The 26380-nt window shown below is 28.5% G+C and overlaps 3 protein-coding genes across 5 annotated transcripts; 2 read left to right on the top strand and 1 right to left on the bottom strand.

Annotated features, from left to right (window-relative positions):
- The first annotated feature begins 4788 nt into the window (after positions 1 to 4788).
- Positions 4789 to 10320, top strand: LOC126844252 (run domain Beclin-1-interacting and cysteine-rich domain-containing protein). 2 transcript variants are annotated; one of them, XM_050582287.1, is made up of 12 exons: positions 4789 to 4986; positions 5055 to 5265; positions 5558 to 5694; positions 5907 to 6090; positions 6146 to 6910; positions 7301 to 7463; positions 8162 to 8475; positions 8554 to 8687; positions 8783 to 8965; positions 9024 to 9206; positions 9268 to 9421; positions 9717 to 10320. In XM_050582287.1, exons 2-12 carry the CDS (start codon positions 5104 to 5106, stop codon positions 9936 to 9938), a joined length of 2601 nt encoding a protein of 866 aa, XP_050438244.1. In that variant the 5' UTR covers positions 4789 to 4986; positions 5055 to 5103; the 3' UTR covers positions 9939 to 10320. The 2 variants fall into 2 exon arrangements, with proteins under 2 accessions (XP_050438244.1, XP_050438245.1); XM_050582288.1 differs by lacking the exon at positions 4789 to 4986 and having other exon boundaries at positions 5128 to 5243.
- Positions 10321 to 11648: 1328 nt separating this feature from the next.
- On the top strand, positions 11649 to 15866 carry LOC126844295 (ubiquitin-like-conjugating enzyme ATG3). Its single transcript, XM_050582381.1, has 7 exons — positions 11649 to 11922; positions 13634 to 13822; positions 13895 to 14023; positions 14308 to 14475; positions 14578 to 14724; positions 15409 to 15536; positions 15675 to 15866. The coding sequence occupies exons 1-7, from the start codon at positions 11851 to 11853 to the stop codon at positions 15823 to 15825; spliced, it is 984 nt and encodes a 327-aa protein (XP_050438338.1). The 5' UTR covers positions 11649 to 11850; the 3' UTR covers positions 15826 to 15866.
- A 1247-nt stretch (positions 15867 to 17113) lies between these two features.
- LOC126844433 (uncharacterized) lies at positions 17114 to 24346 on the bottom strand. 2 transcript variants are annotated; one of them, XM_050582625.1, is made up of 4 exons: positions 24064 to 24346; positions 21730 to 22084; positions 19152 to 19284; positions 17114 to 18151 (listed from the first exon to the last, which is right to left on the bottom strand). In XM_050582625.1, the coding sequence occupies exons 1-4, from the start codon at positions 24112 to 24114 to the stop codon at positions 17968 to 17970; spliced, it is 723 nt and encodes a 240-aa protein (XP_050438582.1). In that variant the 5' UTR covers positions 24115 to 24346; the 3' UTR covers positions 17114 to 17967. The 2 variants fall into 2 exon arrangements, with proteins under 2 accessions (XP_050438582.1, XP_050438583.1); XM_050582626.1 differs by having other exon boundaries at positions 21730 to 22081.
- Between the last annotated feature and the right edge of the window lie 2034 nt (positions 24347 to 26380).

Below are 26380 nucleotides of genomic sequence, written 5' to 3'. Positions count from 1 at the left end.
AAATCGATAAAGAAATTAATTAAGCATTTTTTTAAAATTGATAATACAATACCCTATCAGCTACCCCAAATGGCAAATATTTGTTCATACTACAACCACTATGCAGTTCGTTTTTTGCATTTTAAATTACATAACTGTACTCAACTAGTCGGTCAAACTCGTTTGACACCGCTGAAAACTTAGAATATTTGACCTTTCCACGTATTCTCGTTTATCAAAATTAAATGTTATTTTAAACTTTAGGTGCCATTAAGTCTAACAGTTCCGGTCCTACAAATTACGGGACTCTAGGCCGTATCAAATCTAATTACTTTTAGATTTTATTACTACTTTTAAACCTTCTAAACAAATGTTTACAAATACAATTATTTTTATAGTTTTTATACTTGTGTTTTCGATAATTTTTTTTATTAAATATGTTAATTACACAATTATTAATTTTACAAATATTTGTTTGCTTTTGTAATTTCTACAACTTTATAAAATTATGAAACATAAATGGTAACATACAAGTTGCCCCACGAAAATTTGATTTTTGTAAAATCTCCCAAGGATATTGAAATTTTAAAATTCTGTTTTTGTAAATAATTAACTCTAAAAGCATACTAGTCGATATTATGTATCATGTATAATTTTTTATATTGAAAAGCACCTTCCCATAAATAAGAGTTAAATTTTAAAACTAATACCGAATGTCAAATTTGAACTTGGTAGACTAAAATTCAAATTTAGGAAATAATAATTTGGATTTGAAATTTTTTGAAAATACCTATAGAATTTGATAGACTTTCAAAATATGAAAACAGAAAAAATAAGTATAGGTTGGTACTACTCTATGTACATCATGGCTGTAGACACAATATATTATGATCAAAATAATTTTAATAACAAAACGTTAAAAATAATATTCCAAAGTTCTTATTAGGTAATCACTATTACACACCAGCCTAAATAGTTCATTATTTGAATAATTGAACACAATAACACTCCAAGTAGAAATTTTTCATTAATTACATTTTATATCTCACAGGTACACACAAAAAAACAGGCATCCAATTAATTTCTAAATGGGGCTCAAATATTTTAACCTTAATTTATTGTACGAGTCATCTTATTACATTTTATTATTGTCTACGATAAAAGACATTGTATGAAATACAAAATCTTAAGCACACCATCTTTAAGTATTTATGTTACACTACACCTATAGCAAGGTTTTAATTATTTGTTTTGTAGGTGTATAACCTTAACGGACAATAAAGCTGATAGGGGTAAGGGGTGGTTATAGGTCAATAGTTATTATGTATTATAACAAAAAAATCATATCGATTACAAAAAAAAGAACATGGTAATCACACTATAGATTTACTTCCAGTCTAATTTTTAAACTTGAATACAAAAAAGTGCGCTTACAAAAAACATGGAGAGGGATCAGACCTTGATATTTTTTTTTAAAGAGGGACACTTCCTTAAGTATTTATTAGTCTCTAATTTTTATGTTTCTCAATGCTAATTTATTGGTATTTTTAGATAGCAGGAGATAAATTGTAAATTATAAGAAATATCTTATAAAAAAAAGTCCAATACTTCAAATAATGTTTTATACATTAAAAATTGTATCCTTACAGCTAAACGAAGAAATTGACATACAAATAAATTGACATAATCTAAACATATTACAATTTATTTTATTTCAATTGCATATCGCCTAGTCAGGTCCGCCCCTAAATACATTTTGGTGAAATATTATTTTGATATGACTTTATTAGTTTACAACTTGATAAATAAAAAAAAACTTTCTTTTTTTATAACTTTTAATTAATACCAATATCTTAAAAATAGAACTTTAACTATGCCGTAGCGTTTTTTGGTGACTTATACACAATACAAATTCTTGAAAACAAAATTTGAATTTTTCATAATATTTGAAATTGCCGCAATCGATGCATTGAAAATGTTATGAAGAATACATATGTTTTTTTAAAACATAAATAGAAGTATTCATAGGAATAGTACGATTGTAGTAGAATGAGTTGTTTTCGACTATGAATATGTACGCAAGTGTAAGGGCCTCTTAAAGCGAAATTAGTATAGAATTTTTTTTTTCAGATTTCTAGACGCGCTAGGGCAAAATGGCAAAACACATGTTATGACTCTTATAAACATATTTTTAATAAGTTAGCTAATAATAATTTTAAAAAGCAGCTCAAAACGTTTATGGCTGAGCAATATGAAAGTTATTTAAACTCGCTTAACCCTATGAATATCTCTCTGTGGAAAGACATAAAACGTCTAGCCTAGATCAGAGAATTAATTCCTCCTCTCCGTAAAGAAGATGGTTCACTAGCTATATCAGATGATGAAAAGGCAGTGATTTTTACTGAACATCTAGCCAAAACATTTAAACCACACCATTACATTATACCTGATTCAAGTTACATTCATATAGTCGATACAATTTCTTGCATCTCCCCTACAAATGCCAATGACGATACAGCCATGAGCCATATTATCAACCCACAACAATGTCAAAGATACAGCCCATCACCTCCAAGCGCATGTTAACCGTATAGAGTCGTGGTTCAGAATTGGAAGAAAAAAATAAGCAAAAATTACACCTTAACTTCTACTGAGGTGATACCAATGGGTGGCTTCCTCGTATGTTAATTATTCAAGCTACATACAATATACATATCATCGAAAAAAAACTTATTGTAAATATTGTAGAGATTGTTTTGTAAGTATAGAGAAAAAAAAAAAGGTCTATAACACTACAATTTAGATTGCGTGTTGATAATATTGAAGAGGTATGATTATTTTATTTAATATGAACAAATTAGAATTTGTCAAGTCCTAGTACTTTTTTAACATACATTTATGATTTAAATTGCGTTTAGCAGTTTTAAAATTTTTCATACGGTTATTAGTGAAAATCATCTTACAAAATATTACATGTTTTACTAAACATTTTAAGAAATTAGAATGTAATCAAAATAGTTTTTGCAAAAATATAAATTAGAATTTCAAAAAGGTTAAGCTACATAACAATTTATAAGAGAATGTTTTAGAAAATATTGTGGGACAGTTAATTATTTATTTTCTTGTGATAAGGTTGATAAAATTACTTTAACGCTTTTGTGTGGATTTGTAGATAATAGAAAATAGAAACACAAATACTGATAAAAGTATTGTAATGCCAATAATGTAGTTTATCAGAATAATGTAGTCTGTCAGATTTTAGTTAGAAAATTGTATATGTTATAGCTCCACAATATTATATATTATCCAATTAAAACTTGAAAACCACTAACAACGTAGATAAACAACCTGTTTTCAGTTAACAGACTGTTAAACACTGACGCATTACGTATTTACCATTCAGCTGACACATCCTCATTACCGATAATTGAATAAACTATAAAATATACATACAATAGTAAGCCTATATTTTATATTAGTAACATAATTATCACAACACCTGTTATATAGAACCATAGAGTCTTCCGCCAACATTTGATTATTGAGTTATGACTATCGGTCTCTTACAACTTACATAAGTATAATTTGTGTTAATTCGATTTAAAAACAATTTTTTTCAACTATTAATCAAAAACTGATGAAAAAAATGTCGGCTAAAAAAATTGTTGATCAAATTTTTTCGGAAGATTTATTTTTTGCTAAAATACTGTCTTCTGAAGAAGTACACTTCGGCTAGTTTATGTGCCTGATCAAATATTGTTCAGTGAAAAAACTGTTCTACCGATTTATTTTCGACTCAAATATTTGTCGGCTATAACACTGTCTTGTTAATTTATAGTTCGGTAGAAATACAGTTCTGCCGGTTTATTTACGCGCCCCCGAAAGAGTAAAAAATATGTTTATCTTCATCTTAAGAATATTCCATACACTTTTGGAACTATTTTTTGTTATTATTTAAAATTATAGCGCACTTATATTTTAGGTTAATTATGAGTATACATTATTTGTGTGGTTGTCTCGAATTTGATGAGGGGAGAGGGGGGGGGGTTAACATTATTAATTTTGACCTATTAAAGGACCTTGCATGTAAAATAAGTGATGTATAGACTTGCTACTTGAAGAAATCGGTTCAGCGGCTTAAGAGATATCGGGGGTTTAGACACAAGACCCAACAAAAAATACCATGGTAAAAACAATATCTTATCAGCTCCGTATCGATGATAAAATTAAGTATAGTAAGTACAGTAATGAGTATAATATATTGTTACAGTATATACTCAATGTCTCAATGGTACAACGATACTAAAATTATGGGTAAATGTATACTTAAATGTTAAGCCAAACTAAAACAGATGAGAAAAACATGAAACCTATAAAAGTATGATATTTTGTAGGTACATAGTATTTACATAACAAAACGTCTTGGCAATAGAACGGAGGCGTGGATCCGTGGGCGGCTTCGTTCTCTGCTGTTTACTTATACAATAAAAAAAAAATGGGGTAGCAACCCCCTCCCGTAGTTCAGCGAATTTTTAATAACCTAGCTTAAGAATATAATATTATCTTTATTTTATAAGCAAGAATAAATTACCGAATTTTCTGAAAACAACGTAAGTAGGTGTTGATGTAAATTGGAACAACTGTTTTATCACCGAAATGCTTGATAACCGTGTTATCAATGAATTGCTGTATGATATTATTCATTAATAAGTAATAACTTAAATTAATAGTATGAAATATTTCTATTCATTCATGTGATCCATTAATTTATTTCACAAAAATGTATACTTCGCTTATTACGCACAAGAAGAAAACCAGAATTAAATTTTAAAGTTTCAATTTTATTTTACGGTTTCTTGTTTTTGTTAAACCGACTATAGTTTATAAAAGATAATATTTATTTTTGTATCTAAACTTATTTATCAACTAAATTGTTATTACTAAAGCAAAACTAGTAATCTACTAAAATAATACATTGATATTTTAAACAATTATTATTAAAATCATGTAAGTCGTCAGTGAAATAAAAATATTTCCGTCACACGCTAAACAATACATTACGTATTATTTTACAGATAATCAATTTGTGTTTTCATATGAAAATCAAATATATATATTTTATAAATGGAAGAAATACCACAGTTGTTGGATAATTTAAAGTCAACTGTAGAATGTTTGTCTATGTCCAGTCAAACCAATACTTGGGAAGTTTGTGGCGGTCTGAACCGCCTACATTCAAATATTATGAATATATTTAAACATGGGTGTGTATCAATAGATACAAAAGTAAGTAATAATATTATTCGTAGGCATTGTGATATTTTTACCGATCTAAATTGTTTTTTATTTGGGTGACAATATTTTTTTGACCAATTTCCATACTCTAATTTTATAATACTTAAATAATATACCCTATTTAATACATTTTAGCATGTGTTTTAATGCTGCTATATTTGCTTAAAAAAATAATTTACTTTTTGTTCTAATATGCTGAAATGGGTAAACATTATAATATAAAATACAGTTTGCTTATATTATATTCGAATATTGCTGATTAAGGTAAATGTTTTTGTTATAGAATGATGATTGTATTTGGCAATTTATACAAGGATTAAACTGGTTGTACCCAATGTCTGAAACAACAAATTCATTCTTTAAGCATTCAGTCACAGGAAATGCTTTTTCAAATAAATCATCATTATGGATTTATAGGAGGTAATACTATTTATGAAATAATAATGTTTGATGTTAGCTATAATAACACCAGTGTTGTATTTGTTTTAGCATAATACCTAGTTAAGCATTTTTTTTTTGTAATGACAACTAGTACTTTTTATTTATTCCAAAAGTTGAATGAGGGATGGGTCGTCTTTTCTCTCATCAATTGCCATCAAATTAACACAAAAAGTATGATTAATTATTTTTAGCCTTGAAAATCATACATTATCAGAGAAGTTGGGTTGGCTGTTGTCTGACAAAAAACATTTGTACAAATTTTATAAGCATGAAGCATTTTTTTGTCAAAAACCTTATAGTGATGCTGCATTGTTGTGCCTTAAAGCGGTCGAGTTAAGTCAGCCATCATTATTATTAGAAATTGATCCAAAGTTGGTACGTTTGGAAAAATTATTTTAAGAATTTTATCCTAATGAAAATATTTTTTCAGTATTTAAATCGATCACAATCGACTGGTCATTGTACCACTTTACCAAAATCATCATTTAAAAAGAAACGACTGGAGTCATTAAAGAATTCTAAGAGAGAAAAAACAAATTTTCCCACTCCATTTAATGATTATAATAAAAATATTAATTTTAGTAATTTATCAGAAAATAATTATTTTAGTAATTTATCAGAAAACAATTATTTTTGTAGAAAATTTTTTTATAAAAGTTGTCCTAACCTTTCTAAAAGTTACAAACAGTCAAAAACTATTAAGCGATCGTACAGCTATGATAACATGGTTCGAGTACCAGAGTCACTATCGGATTTGTCCGATTCTGATTCATCAATTTACAGCTCGGAAGTGTTACAGTCAAAGCTATTGGATGTTAATTATGAACAGCTTGTTAATGAAAACGTTGAGTTTAATAAATATCAGTTGTCGAATGAAGGTATATTGTACAACTATAATAACTTGCCTAAACGAAAAAAGCGCAGAGCAAAGTTTACGTTACCTTTGAGAACATTAGACGAGTCTGATGATGACGATGATAAAAGTAAAAACTCTGATGGATCCCGAACGTTGATTCCGTATGATGAAATACCACCCAAGTATTTGGAATCTCCTGGATTACTTCCTCAATATTTTCCTGGTCAAGATCTGTTCAAGTTTTTATCATCTGGACAGTTTGTTCAGGCTAATGCTGAACTCAATCGAGAAAATGCACATTTTAATATTTCTGAAGTCATTATTGGAACTATTGAACAAGTTAGTATTCTATGTACATATATATTTTTTTATTATTAAGTTTATTTTGTAATAGTTTTTTATGTAACTATGTTTTTCTTGAAATTATGAACTAATGATAAGCAGAGATTTATAACCAATAAAAATTGAATACACCTATTTTACTAGACTTGTACATTAAAAATCCTATTTTAATTTAATCCTTGCTTAGCCAATTTTCATTTGCCAAAATTGCTCGGTATGAAGTTGTTTTTAATTAATTTTGCCAAATAATTCTCAAATATTATCCATTAATTAAAATAAAATATTGACCCTTATTATTTCAGTACAAGTATTTTACATAGTAATTATTTTAGAACGTATATAATATAATAAATACTATATTTTTACTGTATTTGTATTTGTTTTCAGATAAAATGCAATCAAAAACTCAATTTAAATAATGAAATTATTGATGAAAGTGATGAAGAAATAAAACGCCTAAAACAAAAAATTTGTTCACGGCGGAGGCAAAAACAATACGAACTTATAAAGTTGCCTGTGCTTACATCGACAATTGATTGTTGTAGTGAATGTATGACTTACATTATTTACCTAAAAAGTTTACACCTTACTTTAAGTATTAATTATTTGTAACTACTATAAAAGTACAGTTTTATTTACAATAACTCAAGAACACATTTATAGTTTTGATGCAGACCTGTAAAAGTTAGTTTTTCGTCTTTTTTTTTATTTACTACCAACGATAGTTTTTTAACAACTGGGTCAATTTCTTCATGTAGTCAATGTATAGATTAAAAACTGTTCATCAAAAGTACTTTATCAGGCCAAATTATTGTAAGGCCACTACTTCCATTTTACAATTGAGAAAAACTCCTTACAAACGTATACGTGTTTTAACATTTTAATACGGCAATAAAACTATCCTTCTGAAAAAAGTCAAATTTAAAATATTCTTTAAATAAACAGTAAAAAAAAAAAATGGTAAAATTTTTTTTTTGTTAAGTAGTTTTTAGACTTGAGTTTTGAAAATTTGACCGATAGTAGATATATTATTCTGTTCAGTGATAAAGAGAGAGAGTTCTTTTGTGAATAACTATCATGTTTAGTTACACTTCCCTAAGACACGTCCCAGTTGTACCTGGCTATGCTTTGTTATATAATTTTATTTTCTACTAATTGTTTTATAAAGACTATTTCAGACACATTTCTTGTGGATCAATTTTTTTAATAAAAATTTTCTGTTATTTAATTGTTCTATGCTTTTTCTAGCCACAACCACTGATTATACAATAAGTTCACTGACTTCATCGTATTGCTCAACCACGTCAAGCTTGTCTACTACTGATGATACAGACGATCTCGACATTGATAATGAAAGTGCAGACTGTTCTTCAAAAATTTCAGTGTGCAATTCTTCTGTGAGCTCATTGTATTCAAACATGGATTTAAGATCGCCGAGTATGTGCTCAGGGTTCACGGCAGAAAGTGTAGCTCGGTCGTTAATTCGTCAGTTTAATCATAAAAATACACCCACTGATTGTAATATTCAATGGCTTATATCAGAAAACGAAGTCGCGCAAAAAGTAAATTTAAATTAACTAGAAATGTATAATCTCGTTTAAACATGAATAATATACCTGTATACTTATTCATTCACATAGATATTACCTTTACCATCGAGTTGGCCTGTAAATCCTTATGAACCGGAAGATCTGAAAACATCTAGTTTACGAGGAACATCGTATTGGGCACCACCGCGACCACAAATTATATTTACCGCTCATCCACCTCCCATGTAAGGACACAATTATTATTGAATTTGTATATTTGCTCCACTATTTTCTAAAATGGCTTATGCATATAATTTATATTATATATTACAACTTGCAGTAGAAAACAGGTGATGGAACAACAGGGTTATCGATGCGCTGGATGCAGTATGAAAGTGGATGTCAAATACGCATCAAAGTTTCGATATTGTTTTTACCTAGGTCGATATTTTTGTACAGGGTGTCACATTGATAAAACTGCATTAATTCCCGGTCGAATCATATCTAAATGGGATTTTTCAAAGTATTTATTATGTTGTTTACATTATTTTTTTTTTTATACAATTAATTCTATATTTTAGGTATCCAGTATCATGTTTTTCGTTTACTCTACTCGAACAACTGTTGGTTGATCCATTATTTAATATAGCTGATTTAAACAGAGATCTATACAAACGTGCTCGTGGACTTAACAGAGTACGATCGTACAGACAACAGTTGTCCTATATTAGGGACTTCATATTTTTATGTAGATACGCTAATAAGTAAGCAAACTCTGCACTTCTTAATCTAATAAGCCTTATTTAAAACTATATTTTCGTGCAGACTAAGAGAACTCCTCAACGACTTGGAACCTCATTTAATACATGAACCAGATCTTTATTCAATACAAAATATGTTAGATGTTAAAAACGGAGATCTTAGCAAAAAGTTACAGAACATCATTATCACTTGTAACAAACATGTGATTAATTGTCAGGTTAGAACTTAGACAATTCGTTGTAAAGTTTATAAATTAAGGTGAACGGGATAAATGATACCTTGGTTCGATCATGGCTTAAATATTGTAGTTTATTAAAGCAATGGCTTTGTGATATTTTAAGAACAAATCAAATTTTTTTGACTTAATATTTTTACCACACTCTAATACTGCAAAAACTATTTTAATATAAATAATTATATTTTCATAATAATCATTGTGTGTAAACAAAAATGAACCTAATCTAACCAGGACTTAATTAAGATTGTTTCAATGTGAATTTTGTTTATTTCAGTTGTGCCAAGCAAGAGGTTTTGGATGTGAGATATGTAAAAAAGATGAAGTACTGTTTCCGTGGGACTTTAGAAAAGTAACCAAATGCGAAGATTGTGGGTCATGTTATCATTTAAAATGTTTTGCGTCTCGCAAAATACCCAAATGTCCCAGGTGTCCTCGGTTATTAGCCATGTTTAAACGAAAAGACTGCGAAAACAATAGTGAATCAGTACAGTCTTGACGATTGTTAATTATTATTATTTTTATTATCATTACCAAATTATTACTAACGTGTCCATATTTACTAGTTATTATAATTTGTATTAAAAAAAGAGATTTAATAATTTCATACTTTTTGTTTTCATATATTTAAGTTCAATTTTTATATTACCTGATTGTATTAATACCATTTATTTTATTTATTTTAAAATTTCTCACATTGAATTATGTTTAATTATATTCACCATATTATATTTATATTAAAGTGCATACAATAATTATAAAACGGACTTCCTTTGGGAAGGGGACTGGGAAGAAACAACATCCCCACATTATTTGTGTTTATTGTCACCATATATTTATTTTCCTTTAAATCTTATATCACACATTATCATTATATTATATATTGTTAATAAAAAATAGTGTTAATAATAATTGGCTTTCTGATTTTCAATAATGATAATTAATCTCTAGCTTAACTGTACGGAACAAAATTGTCAAATTAATTAAAAAATACAAAAACACCTATTAACAGTGACGAGTAACCAAGCAGCAGAAGATCCAAACGTACTACTTAGTACTTCCCCCTACCCCCAAAATAACTGCTGTTTTTTAAAAAATGTGGTTAAATTATTTGTTGAGTTTATAGTTGTTTAAATGAATAGGTTTATAGAAGAAAAAAACTAGATATACATTTTTTTTCTCGAAAAATTGAAGAGCTTTTGTAGTATTAAATATTTAAAAAAAAATAGTAAAACTGGGGGAGGGGGGGAAATGTCGAAAAAAAGTTGTACAATATTGAAGAAAAATACAATAAAAAACTAGTAGTTCCAGGAAGAAACTTTATTTTTATAAAATTGTTAAAACCTTTATTAGCCAATTGTATTTTTGTTTTTAGTCAAATTATATGTAGTTCAAATGATTTATTTTTGAAAACCGATAACTTCAGTTATTTATATTTTATACTTATTTAATTTTTTGTTTGTAACTCGAAGGAAAAGTTTATATTATAATACTTTCTTGTTTCCCTAAATTGATCTTCGAGTGTTTGCAATCGTTCACATAATTGATAAATAATAATATTATTATTTTAAATACTTAATTATCCACAAATGAGACATATTATACAACATAAAAGAGAATACTCCAAAAGGCTTAACAGTGAGTTTAAACGAATTAAAAATAATTGTTAATCAGACTAATCATTTTTCGATTTAAGAGTTGTTCTGAAATATTTATACCTAATTGAAATAATTATAATTTATAGTTTTTAGATTATTCTTAATTGTTGACATTTATTTTGTTCAATTAATGGGTACCTTATCATAACAGGTATGTTAATGTTGCTGGTTTTACGTTCGCCCGTATTGGAAGTAGTTAAAAGATGAATTTATGTCGTCTTGTAGACGTACCTTGTGGTGAGAAACGGTGAGTTAACCAATTTTGCCTTGACTCGAATACGGAATACCCATTACCCACATTACTATAACCTTGCAGACATTTTTATTGTTTGCTAATGAACTGATATTATTCCGTTAATAAGCCACTCAACAATATTATACTATTGCGCAGCTTATTATTATTGTAATTATTTTATACAATTACAAATCTCATGAGTCATTACAGAATAAAAAGTGTTTATAGTATACCGATTGTCGTCGTTTCTCTTATCAATATCGTTAACACGAATATTCTTATCTCGGATTAAAATTACAATTTATGCATTTACTATTTACTAAACAATAACGTTAACGTGCATAATATAACAATTTTTTTTTTGTGAAAATAAACGTTAAACTATAAGTCGTTTTTTTATTATTCCATATTGTGGCGTAGTACGTAGTGTTGAAACCAAAATTCTCTTTGAATTTTGTGCCTAAATTAGTAGTTTATAGTGTTAACATTTTGTAGATAAATTTTTGTAATTTAAAGCTATGCAAAACGTTATAAACAGTGTTAAGGGAACAGCCTTGGGAGTTGCAGAATACCTGACTCCTGTCTTAAAAGTAACAAAATTTGTTTCGATTTTCCACTAATAATACTGCTCTCAATTGAAATAAAATTCACCTATTCTATTTAGACATTTGTATTGACGTAGTGGTACTTTATCTAAAGATATTTCTATTCTTCTTGAGGTATATTATATTGTAGTTGTTTAAATGGTTCATTTCCTGTATAAGTTGAGTGGGTGTTTAGCAAGCTTAAAAGGCATAATGTATTCACCTTGTATGTTCAGGTAATGTGAAATTAAATATACTCAGAGTACGATTTCATTAAAAAAAAAAATAGGGCTGCTAATTTAGGTGGTACATGATTGCAAATGTTTTACCTTTTTCACAACACAATTACCATTGATTGTCGGAAGCTCAAAGAAAAACCATTTTATATCCAAAAATCAAACAATTGTGAACAATTTTTCGTGCAATGTTGTCAAATCGTATAACAATAATAGGTGCCACTTTTTTGGCCAAAATAAGCCAAAACTTTTATATTATATAAGTAGGATGATTTTTTTAAAGTGATTCATCCAACAATGCACAATGTAATCTAAATTTTTCACAAATCTTTATAGTTCTACCCCCTTCTAAATTAGTTATTTTTATATCCACTTTTGAAACTTAAATGGTAAAATATATATTTTATTCGTTTTTTATTTCTTGACAATTTAAAGTACTACCCTGTTAGGGAATTTTAAATATTTATAATTATACAAAATACATTTTAAAATAACAAAATTACATAATATTCAACTGATCACCATTCGTGATAAACATTAACCAAATGAAAGTTTATACTCATGACGTAAGAGTCGGTGTATTTTACCATATGATGACAACAAAATTATATCGAAAAATACTGTGTCAATATTGTCAAATATAGTGATTTTGTAGAAAATTATCAATACTTAAGATTTACTTTGGTTATAAATTATAATATTATGTAGTCATCGATAAGATCCATACAGCAATGTTTCATGAGAGATAGCAGGTAAAAACGTTTGCAATTGTGTTATTGAAAAAGGTACTGCCGATAACGATTGTTCGTAATTTTGTTGCACCTGGCTTAAGAACCGTTAATAATAAAAAGCCTCTTACATCATAAATTTCACCTTCTTACGACTTATATAATGCAAATTAAGTCAATTGTAAATATTTAAGTGAATTTAATTGTTGTCTGATTGACAGTATGTTTAATATCTGTTCAGATATTTTTTAACAATTTGATCAGATATATGCCAAAATGAAGACATTCCATATAAACTATAGCAAATGTTTAATTTATGAATGTATTTTGTGAAGAAATTTGCATTAATATTAATAGCAACAAAATATTTAGAAATTATTACATATTTCAAAAAAGCCTCCGTAAAATATTTAACACACATTAAAATTCAGATTTACGGCCTAGCTGGTAAGAAAAAGAGCTGGTTTTAACAAATTAGATTACTTAAAGGTTATTGCATATCATTATTATTACTTTGAATTATTTTTGAGGGTATTTGATAAAAAACAAAATTATGTTTAATCATATTAACATTTATTAACATCTTATGGCAATACAACCATATTTGTTTTAATTATCATTGTTACCTTACCCATTTCTAATTGTAGTTTGTTAAACATTTAGATACCTATTTTAGGTTTAATGCCATTGCAATGAATTTTTATTCAACTATTATAACCAGTAATAAAAAGTTTTAATATATTTCCTATTTAGGAATCAAAATTTAAAGAAACTGGTGTTGTGACGCCACAAGAATTTATTATAGCAGGTGATCACTTAGTTCATACTTGCCCGACGTGGGAATGGGCTAGTGGAGATGATTCAAAGACAAAATCGTATTTACCTAAAAGTAAACAATATCTGATAACAAGAAATGTACCATGTTTACGACGATGTAAGCAAGTAAGTAACCACTATTACTCTTTAAAATAAAAACATTCAACTACAATGATTATAAAGTTTTTCGATAATTAGATTGAAAATTGTGAAGTCCAAGAAAATATTGTTGAGGCAGAAGATGGAAATGAGGGCTGGGTTGAAACTGTTCACTTAGACTCTTCACTTTCTCCGACAAGTGAAAATGTATCTCATATCCCTCATATGGTAATTAAACAAATTATTAACTAGTTATTTTTGTTAAAAAAAATGTTTGAAAAAAACAACACAATGTTAGATTCTTAAATGCCATTCTTAATGCTAAAAATATATTGTCTTGAAAAGTATGTATTTAATTTTTTTAAAGCACATATTTTTATTTATTTATTTATTATACAATTTATGTCTCAAATAAGGGTATAATCATTATCAAAGCAATTAATTAAAAATAATACATCAAACATTTTATGTATTGTTTTAAAAAAATAGTACTTAAATAAATATATTTTCAGGAGAAAAAATTAAGTCAAAATCAAAGTAATCAAATTTCTGGACATTCGGAAAGTGAAAATATAAATATAGTCAACTTAAATAATACTTCTGATGATGATGATGAGGATGAAGGTGATGCTATCGATATGGATAAATTTGTAGAAAGTGGAATGTTGGAAGACGATTCGGTAATGGAACTTATGACTCCCATAATAATAAATTTATAAAACTTATTTATATATACATAATTAAAATATTATATATTACATTATAACTTATACATTTTTAAGGCTGTTATTTACCCTGCGAAAAGTGCTCAAAAATATGAATCGTGTTCACCTTCTGAAGAAATTCTAAAGACTCGTACATACGATTTGCACATTACTTATGATAAATTTTATCAAACACCAAGATTATGGCTTTATGGGTATAATGAAGTATGTACTGTATCACATAGTAATAATACTTAATTCAATAGCTTTGGCTTGTTTCGGATAAGGCAATGTGTGGTGATTTTTTTCCGATATCTGGAATGTTACCTCAGTAACTCAAATTATTATGTCTAGGTACGTGACTGATGTCACCAACTATATACTTATTTCTTTTATATCTCAATTGAATTGGCTAGTTTTGTTGAGGCTCAAAAAATTGTTCATTGATACTTAAACACTTAATTTACACACCTTAACTTATAGAAGAGTTTTAATGAAAAGATCATTTTTAACCATGCTAATTGTTTGATATCCGGTAAAGGTGGAGAATGAAGTGCAAAAAAATAGTACGCGCAAATAAATATCACTACTCGCCCGCACTTAATTTATCATTCTTAAATACATTATACCTTGTATATTAAAAATAAATGCTTAGAACTCGAAAAGTATTTTTCCAAAATTGGTTATCGACTGCAGTCATTATTTTTAGCTGATAACTTTTTTAATAATTATTTTTATAACATTTACATCTTTTTTTTCTTTGCCTTACATCGGATTTTAAGGTTCTTCGCTGGTTCCACTATGGTCTTTTACACGCTGCTCTGTATTGAATATCAACAGCCATGCACATATCCAAACAGATTAAATCGGGTTTTTTATTCATTAATTATTACATCAATTTATTTTCAGAATCGAATGCCATTAAGCGTTGAAGAGATGTATGAAGACGTAAGTCAAGATTATGCTAAAAAAACTGTGACGATGGAATCTCATCCTCATATTCCTGGTCCACCAATGGCTTCTATACACCCTTGCAAGTATGTGTACATACTAAAAAGTTAAAATTCAAGATTGTTTTGTTTTATTATACTATCGTGTCTTTACTTAACTGTCATTCTTTTAGTTTTCATGCTCGGCAGTTCTATGTAATAGCTATGTTGATTTTGTTTTTACAGACATGCAGAGATAATGAAAAAGCTAATCCAGACTGTGACGGAAGGCGGTAGAGATTTAGGTGTTCATTTGTACTTGATTATCTTTTTGAAATTTGTGCAATCAGTCATACCAACCATAGATTACGACTACACACAAAATATTAACTTATAATTAATAGATTGAGAAATAAATAAATTGGTACAAAAAAATTAGCCACTGCTTTTTAGTATGTATGTTTAAAGGTAAATTGTTCATGAATTAGGTACCTATACACGACTCATACTGTTCAATCATTTTCATGTGTAACTAATATAACAATAAAATATGTAAATTTAAAAGTAAAATTTCTTCTTGGAATATTTTAATTTACCGAATAAACCAAGTATGAATCTTAAATAATTGAATTTTTTGCATTCAGATTTTATTTGAAAATCAGTTAACCAGTAAAAAATATATTTAAAGTTGTGCACTGTGGTGTTAACTAGAAAAATATGTTTTGTTTTTTCCTTTAATTATTTATAAATCTTTAATTTTTAATAAATCTATACTTGGTAGTAATCAAAAGTTGCCAGTTTGGTTCTAGTTTTTACTTAGGAGGACGTTACCCGCCCATTTATTAGGGTGTAAATGTAGAGCATTTTTGAAAAAATCTTAAACTAAAATAAAGTAGTGTATATTTATTAATTCAATAATGACAATTCCTTATTGTTTTTTATTTTATTTTTATTTAGCCTATCACAGTCATTTCTTTAGAAAAAAATTTAAATATTTTGCATCAAAATAGTTTTGTGCGTACCAAATCCAAAATGTTTGCCAACTTGTAAAATCACAAACTTTTCACAATAAATAGTAGAATTTAAATGTACATAATACCAATTCAAAAATAAAAAAAATTTTATTTTTAACAAATTAATGATTGAATCTGTATTGCTTAACACCAGTTGATTATTGTGACAATGATTATACATTTTATAATCAATGTTTTCGGGCATCAAAGTTCTTTATAATCGACAAACATCCTATATTCCTATGTATGCCTAACATTTTACAACCTTTTTTTTTTTTAATAAAAACCAAAATCATTTTCTAATATTATATCCCTAAATCCTAATCTGGTCACAGGTTTTTTCTAGTAGACCAATTTTGTTTTTTCAATCGCCTCTATTGTTGCTAAGAACTTAGAATAAGAAAAATCCAAGTCTTCCAGTTTTTATTTTTTTGTCGGAATTAATTACAAATTCTACATCAATCATGCTAAAACAGATATCGGATCTAATACGAATTCAGCAACAAAACAAATTATGTATTTCGATTCATTCGGATTAATTGTTCAGAATACAGCAGTATAATTTTTATCTAAAAACAGTAAAAACGCACACAATTGGTAATGTTACACATTATTTATTACGTTTAAGAAAAACACATAAATAATTAACAACTTTTAAATTATTAGGTATAACTTAAATGTCTAACGCAACACCGTAAAAATAATAAAAATAATTTTGTGAGAAATACATACATTGGGATTAAATTCAAATTAATTGAAGGTCCCAAATTGGTAGTTATGCTAATTCGACACTTAACAGTTGTGTCTATGATTGTTTTAAAAATTTCCTCTTTATATAATTTGAATTATTCTAACCCGTGTTTAAATTACTATCGATTATTAATGAAAAACCAAAGATCACATCAGAAAATTAGAACCTCGTATAGATTACAATTATTACCTAATGGTAACGTTATTAGGATAGAAGTAAATTAGAAGTCGAATATTACAAAAATTAATTTTTTATTGAGTTTCAATAATAATAAAATATACAATAACTATGTATAGCTGACGTAATGGGTGAATACAATTAAGCTGGAAATTCGTATAGAACAGTTTTTAGTTTTAACGTTTAAACGGATGTGAATGAAATAACAATATCGTTTTTCAACAATTAATAATTAGAATAAATATTAACATCTGTCTGTGAGTATAAACAGACATAATGGGAATAATGTAGGGTCAATGCAATATGGTTTAATTTGTTTTGTTTTAATTTTTATACTTGTATATTTATTATTGTTCTTCCACTCACCGATTCATTAATTTGCACGATACAGTATTACACACGGACAACTGTTTTCAACGATAATTTTTCAATACACAATCGGTGCGCATAAGTACATAAATGTATAAAAACAAAAGCTATATCTGTGTAATAAATTATCAATGACTAATTGGTAATTTTAATATTATATTCATTCCTAAAAACATTGTGTCTTAATAGTAGGTATATGTTGTTGGGTCTTGAAATTTGAATCATAGTTTCAGTACTGATGACTTATGATGGGAGCAAAATCGCCGGCATTCCACTGATTGTACGGCGGCTGATATCCGTAATAGGTCGGCGGGGGCAAGTATTGTGTACAGGGCACGGTGTACAACTTAGTCTCGTATTCGGGTCCGTATTCGAGTATGGCTTGTAAGTGTCTTATGTACCGGATGGCCATCCTGTTATAAAAGATACAGCGGTATGAGCTACATTTTATTGCGTTAATTAATAGGGTTTCTTGTAGTGTAAATATTTAGGGTACCGACTACTGAGATCCAGTGAAATCGAAAATGTATTTGCCTACCTACCGGTTTCTCAAATAATTATTCTGCTTTTGGGTCCGAAAAAAAAATAAGATTTTACAGAAGACACAAACAACTGTTTAAAATGAATTCGTGTAATACCTAACATCCTGTACAGTTCATACAAATTCTCTAATACCTTTCTACAAGGGCGCCCGGAGGTAAACATTCAGGGAGAGGGGTGCCTATGATTTTATAATAGATATTAAGGAGGATTTTGCAAATTTGGAATACAAGATTTAATTTTCTTGCAGAGAAGCTAGGGAAAGGAGTTGCCCCACCCCTGCCCCTCCCTGTGGGCTCCCTTGCCTTTCTACAAAGAAATGGGTAGGTAGTTCAATTCCTTAGTCCCCCTGTTTTAGTTTTTACTTTTCTTTTTAGGAGAACACTGGTTCGAGAAGCTTGACATAGTTCATATTTAGGGATTAAAATATATCATTTTAACATTTTTGAAAATTTCATACTTACTAAGTGTGTATAAATTAAACATTTTTAACATTACTATTAGTGGAAATGCATATATTTAAAGCATCTTAAACCAGTTTTCTCCTTAAAAGAAGAGAGTTCACATTCAAATTTTTACAGGCCTTATACATTTAGAGTAGATTTGAGGGATGACTGTATTCAAATATGACCAGACTCAAAACGAGGACTTCTTTGCTTAGAACCCTACCCACCAGTAAGGAGAAAATTAATTTTGATACCATGGAATTGAAAAAAAAACGGTAGATCAATTTTCGATTCCATTAGACCTCGGGATCGGGGAATCTACTGAACTCTGAATAGGGTATCTAAAAAATGTACGTTAAGTTGTAAGAAATAATATTAAGATATTGATAATATAAGATATTGTTGGTTATTATAATAACTGTCAAACCTCAACGATTCGATTTTAGACAGCTTCTTGCCGGGTGGTTTACTTTTGGGCAGCCTATTCCTTAGTAAATCAAACGCTTTGTTCATGTCGCGCATCCTCGTCCGTTCCCTGTCACACGCCGATTTCTTGTAATCTGAAAATGATAAAATTATATAATTAATTTGCTAAGTTTACAATAAATAATATTATACAGTTTAGTTGCTAGTCCTTATGTGTAACTAAAACAAAAGTAATACAATATAGTTTTTTTTAACTGTACTATTATACTCTAGATAATATAATAATATTTTTAAACGGTCGATGTAGGTACTTAAAAATAAACGAATATCTAGATTCTGAAATTTGTAATGAATAATTCATAGAAATGATAGCGATACAAGTTTAGCGGTTCGTTGAAATCGAATTTTGGTTATTAAATTGGTGTTTATAAAACAAATTTACATATGCCTCATAGATTTAGGAGTAGGTACCCTAATGGACAATTACAATTGGCATTACATACTCATGACCTTGTTACTAAATACTAACACATCAATAAACGAGTTTCACCTCCCTACGCTCATCAGACAACACAGTAGGTACAATAATATTGTACCTACCTGTTGAAATTTTTTAATAACTACGTATTATGTAGTTATTAAATCGGTATAACAACATAGAAAACAAAAAAAAAATGATTAAAACAATTCATCATAAGTAAATTGTAAGAAAAAACGTAAACAACCATATTACATAAATTTGTTTTATGTTATTATAACTTGTATTTTCTTGTGTGGAAAAATTATTCGTCCTTAGTTTAGTGTTTATCGAAAAGTAGGTACTAAAAAATATCTAACCTCAATATTTTATACCTATTTATTTATAAATAGTAAACAAACCATTGTGTGTTTGTTATGCACAACTCTACTGAAATTTCAGTATAACAAATATTATTAAAAAAACTAAATCTTTTATATTATATTAATGTTTCTTTTAAAAGTGAATATTTTGTTGAAAAAGTAAAATGATGAGGTTTTTGCTTGCCTTCACGATTATTATTATAATTATGTAGCGTTATAGATTCTACCTATCTATGGATTTTTAGTCTAAATAGCTTTTTAATTAGATACAAATATATAAGAAATATTCAAACGTGACAATTTTATAAAATTATAATTTGATTTTCCATGGCTAAAAATATGTTATTATCATCAATAAAACTTGGTTATCGCTTCATAAGCTAAGATTATATTTATAACACTCATGTTCTTTAATATTTCAAAAAAAAAATATTCTCAGTAGTCTTAACTACACATTTTAGCTGTAGTCCCTAAATAGGTTGGTCTTCGGTTATTTAATGCTTGGAAATTATACCTGCTTAGCAGAAAAAAAAGTTATAAAGATAATTACCGATATATTCTTAGTTTCATTATGTACCTACAATTATCAGACAACGCAGAATTACCTATAAATACAACAAGTATCCTTATGATAGGTGGAATGTTGTTGGAATATTTGTACACTTTTAAATGTTCAAGATTACCTTCAATATATATATATATATATATATATATATGAGCAATAAACTGTACAGTACGCTGCTAATTTTTTTGTTGGCTTTTCTCTATTATGGAATGTCACTGATAAGTTTATTAACTATTCTAACAACTATAAATGAACGTATAAAAAAATATATAATTTAATTAAATAAACCTAAAATTATTACTTGCCTTGGTTTTCGTTTAACCGGCTCGGTAATAAATAGGTATCAAATAACAAAATATTAATAATCAACGAATATACCATAGTCCATAACAATTTATGCAATTAGTTCGATCGCTTTGTTTAAGCTTATGGTTTTTAGACATCAAAATGGCCGAATACTTTTCCATACTATTTTAATTTTTTCACAATTTGCCTAGAATTTTTCCAGGAATGACCCTAAAGTCTGCCAGTAAAATAGAGTGCGTTAAAAGTAAAGTGGTCTAAGTCATTAAAATATTACCTACTTAAAAAAAATTGCATAATTACTTTACTAAAAAGACTTTTTGAAAATCTAAGATTCTTCGTAAAAGTGAATTAATTGTTTTTAACTACCTATTAGTGATGGGAATGTCTAATTTTTGTCTTGTCGATAAATGCTTTGGAATAAATACTCTTATAGTTATAAGCGTTCAAAGTGTACTTGGAGGGGCGATAGGCACAGCGAACTTTTATTTTTATTTTTGCGCATTACCACACTGATTCTTCTGGTTAAATGTTAAAATAAATGTTGATTAATTTTTAATTTACATGGAGCGTATAACTTACACCTCTTCACTTTTAATGGGTTCAATATTAATATGTTACTTTAATTTGTGTTGTTTATAGACGGTATCAAACGGTTTAACGTCCCCCTTTTCTCTTTGGTCGTTAATATAGCAATAGTAGGTGTATTAGGTATCTCCTCTGAACCTTTGTAGTAATGCATTTTAAGGGGTTGTTTATATGGGTAAACTTTGTGTGCCTGTCGCGTGTTCCTCTAGTCAGCTGGTTATGTGTAGCAATAAAATAACCTATAATACTACTGACTACTCTTGTATAAGAAGCGATATTACACCTTTTTCGGATTCGTACGAACGTACTCTGGTACGACCTTCGGACACCACGTAGTTGATAGTTGAAGTCTGTGGGGGTGGTGGTGGCGGCGGCGGTAGCGTGTACTGTTGTTGGTGCTGTTCGCCGGAGCTGTGGTACACTATTGTAGTCGGGTGTATGCCGGTTGTGTCTATTATCTGTTGCTGATGATGATGATGGTTGGCCTGTGAAAACTCGTAGGTGATAACTGGCAGCACCACGTTGTTCAGGTTGCAAACGGTCGTCGAGTCAATCGACCTGACTGTGGATTCTTGCTCGCAATGCGACGGTTCGTTCAGCGGTTTGTCCATGGCCATGAACTCCGCGACATTTTCCTGCTGCCATAGGGGATAAATAACAGTAATTATTAGTCCACTAGTCTCAAGACGTGTAGGTACGGCTCAGGAAAATACAATATCTCGTTTAGATTGTATTTGAGTGTACACGAGACCAACGGCTACTAGATTGTGTCTATAAAAGATTTGTTTACCCCTTTCCACCCCCATCCAATTCATAATAACCTATTCAAGTAAGAAATCTCCAAAATTTCAAATCCCTAGCTTAAATTTAAGTACTTTCTCGTGCATTATTTTTTTTTGTACATTTGATTAACACGGGAAGCTTTAATTTTACATTATAACAATTTTAACTTAAAAACAATTCGTATAATAAAGATTCTTTAAGCTGAAATACAACACTTCAAAATCACTCTGTTGATATTCACGGTAAAAATTGTTTTTATCATGTTACAGTCCATTGGAACTGATATAACTGATAACTCGTTAATGCAAATGAATCGCGGAATATCAAAAGAAATATTTTCAAGTTTCATGTTCAAGAATCTTTTTTTAAATCGAAAAAATTTGAATCAATTTTCAAACTAAGAATTTGTTAAATAAAAAATTAGAATGTTCTATGTTAATCAAATACAAAAAAAAAAACAAAATGCAAGAGTACTTAGAGTTAAGCTAGGGATATGAAATTATAGGGATGTTTTTTTAAATAAGCTACTAACAATTAAAAATGTAATCTGTAGGAAAAACTAAAAGTGAAAAAAAAACAGTCTAGTATCTACTGCCTACTGACTTATACTTTAAGATTTAGGTTTAGTCAACGTGTAAAGGAACAATTTAAAATATATCAAGGGAAAGGGCGTAGCCAGTAGGGAACAGAAGCCATATTTACGATTTAGTCTTAGGCCTCGAAAGGCTTTAGGATATTCGTATGATATAAGTCATCATTCATCGGTGATTTATTGTTTATATTGTTAAAACTTACAATTATACTTATAATTCCTAGGAAATAGTTGTGTTTTAATATACTTTTTAATTAGCAAGTATAAAACAATAGCTTAATTAAAAAAAAGAAATTTGGCAAATTACCCGTTGAATCATCATATTTAAAGGTAATATTTATATGATAATAAATATTCATTAAATAATGTATTTTGAATTTCGAAAACCAGAACAAATAAGCGCTCTAGATTTATCTTGACAAATAGTCACTCCCAAGAGAACAAAAGAAACCAAAAACCGAAATTGGGATGTTTATTTATTTTAGTTTGACGTCCAGACAAAAATCAAATGTAGGTGTTGGAAAATATATAAGCTGGCCTCTTAAACTCTTTCTTATTACGCTTTTGCATAAGCTAAGATAAAGCTTGTTTATTTAATACAACTAAATTATTAATGATCTATCTTTTTTTTTCTTAAATGGAATAAAACATCTTAACACGGATGTTAACATTTTTTAGGTCAAATTCAATAAGTAAAATAAAATGGAAGCTCAACAAATATTGTTTTTTTTCTGGGTCTTTTCACCTTGTTTATGTTTGATTGACACATAATAGAAAAACTATAGGAAGTACGTGTAAATTTTCTTAAAACGTAAAGAGAAGTAGATTTCAGTAGTGAATTTAAACATAATCGATTCTAAATAGATCCCGATAGATAATTGAATAGATCGACAAAAACCAATAAATGAGTCAATTGCAAATTTTATAGAAATAAATAAATGATGAATTAATAGTATAAAGTAGATAATAGTTCGTAGTATAAAGATATATTATTTAATTATTTATAAAAATCCATTTTGGTCATTTCAAAGCGTATTGGGTTCACTATAAGACACTTTCAGACTACTATTACACTCGACTTACGTTTAATATAATATAACTGAATTATTTGTTTATGATAAAACCAGAGATGCCATATCATTAGAGTCTTCGGGCAATGACGTGTCAAGTGTGAAAAATTAAATAGATATTCTAGTTGAAACAACATAAAAAAAAATAACCATTGAATAAAATTAGTATTACTTGAACGACTGGCTTTTCGTTATCGTTTCCTGTGGCCGTTTCTTCGTTCATATCGTCCCGGCTGTATTATTTAGTATTGCAAGTCAATGTAAATAACACCAACAAACTTAAACTCGGCCGCCTGTTTGCCGGTTTCAACAGTCCAACATTCGACAGATCTCTATCTTGGCGCTTATCGGATGCGCATCCTAAAGACTAAATACTTAGATAGGGATAGGTAACCGAAACACAGCACTAGTGCGAGGGCCGCCGAACACTAGCTGCTACCGGGTGCAATAATTATTATCACTGAACGTTTCACATAGACGTTAAAAAAAAAATGAATACATGTATCATTTGTATTATAATTATACGAATCAACACTTGTACAAATAATTTTTTTTCGAAAAATATATCATTTCCCTCCGCCACCCCTCGGCTTTTCCACGGCACGCGCGCCAACGACCGTGAAGCGCAACAACTGTGCTAACACGTGTCGCCTTATTGTCACCTAAGTATTCGTTATTGTCTCATCATAGCGTATAGGTACGACTAGTTCTTGTTTTTTTTATTTTTTCACCACATCGAACAAAACGAATAATAAATAGTAGGTATATAATAACAATAATTAAACGGCCCATAGTGTGTACCCATAGTGGCGTAACGTTGCTACCATAACTGCCATGATGAATAGGTATAGGTAACAGTGTGATATTGTAGTGCCGAAACTGTTATATAAAACACACACGGACGGTTTCATACTCTTAAATGTCTCTCTATACGTGTGTAATTATAATAAACATAATTTTTCCGTCTTACTCTGACAAAAAAATGTACATATCACACATGTTTTAAACCAAGCAGCGTCTACGTCAACAGGGTTAATGCATAATTCAATCGGTGAAAATTCCTGTTTTAAGTTGTATCTATATTTAAAATTGAACAATAGATACGAATTTAATATTGAAAGGGATAAAAGTTCATACTTGCTTATGTGCATAATCTAATATGTTGTGTTAAGTCAAATCAGTTTTTTTTTTTTTTAAAAAGGCCTACAACATTTTTTTAAATATTTATCTGTATTTTAATTACAAAAACTGCAAGTGTGTCAAATACCAAAAACTGACCAATAGGTTTTTACAACATCTTGAGGGCTTTTCACAAAAACACATTACTTGTGTCGATAGTTAATTTTTTATGAGTTTATAAGAGTTGGATCTTTTAAAAATTATTTTTTAATTTTAACCATTGTATCATAGTGTCCATTTTATAACAGCCCAATTATTTTATTAATACATCGTAGATACAAATAAGATAATCTTAGGTTTAAAATTGCGACTAACAAAAAATATTTTTTTGGCTTTTATGAAACAGTGAAATAAATAGAAAAAGTCTCATCGATTTTACAATTTACCAACTGGCTGGTAAAAATAAGTGTTTAATAATTTATTTTTAATTAACCTAAAGTTTGACATTCTTAGAAATCAATATTATAATTTCCCATATTTTATTCCTACGTTATAAAGATAATATGGTAATGTGTTGTTATAAAAGGTAACATAAAAAATGTACAAACTCATTAAATTCCTGGTAAACAAATAGTTGTAAATAGTACATATTAATATACTAAAAATAGAACATAATTGAGTTTTAATAGCTACCTTAAATAACGGATTATATCTTATCTAGGCAGAAAATGTTAGAGTTGAACTGTATGTACATTTATTGGCTTATAAATTATTTTTTCAATCTTGCAAATCAACAAATAAACTGGTTTTAAAAAAAATATAATTTGTTTCAAATTGGATACGTATTTATAAAATTATCTACCACGCATTTGTCGTTGTTTACTGCTTACAATTATTATTAGTCATGATTTTACTCATGTGGATAAAAACAAATCTTGTAATCGCACCGTGTAATTCTAAATTATAGGCAACCACATGGACATACTAATAAATTTAATGCCTGCTCTGTATGTCAAAGCTATTTTTCTTAGTTAAATGGTTTTAAAAACTATGAAACGACAGCAACGGGGGAAATTTTTTCCAAAGCACTGACAACAAGAGTTTTTTAATCCAATTGGAATGGACAATATCGAAATAGGAGAGAGTTGAAATGTATTATATTATTAATATTATGATATATATATTTATATATGTAATATACTCTAAACTTATTAATTTTGAGTTATTTTTCCATTTCCGTGTTTCTTATTAACATTTTAAACATGTAGTTGTTTTTGTGTATATTCAGTCATTTCACTTATAATAGATGCATTTATTCTAGACCTAAAAATATATTATACCTTTGCTAATGTATTATGCTGATATGACTA

Source organism: Adelges cooleyi, unplaced genomic scaffold (genome assembly GCF_023614345.1).
Source record: "Adelges cooleyi isolate 19-005CV unplaced genomic scaffold, UGA_ACOO_1.1 ACOO_flye_CR_arks_rails_tigmint_CR_PRNA_651, whole genome shotgun sequence".
NCBI classification, from domain to species: domain Eukaryota; kingdom Metazoa; phylum Arthropoda; class Insecta; order Hemiptera; family Adelgidae; genus Adelges; species Adelges cooleyi.
The sequence above is the reverse complement of the archived record's forward strand: the minus strand, read 5'-3'. Positions and strand labels throughout refer to the sequence as shown.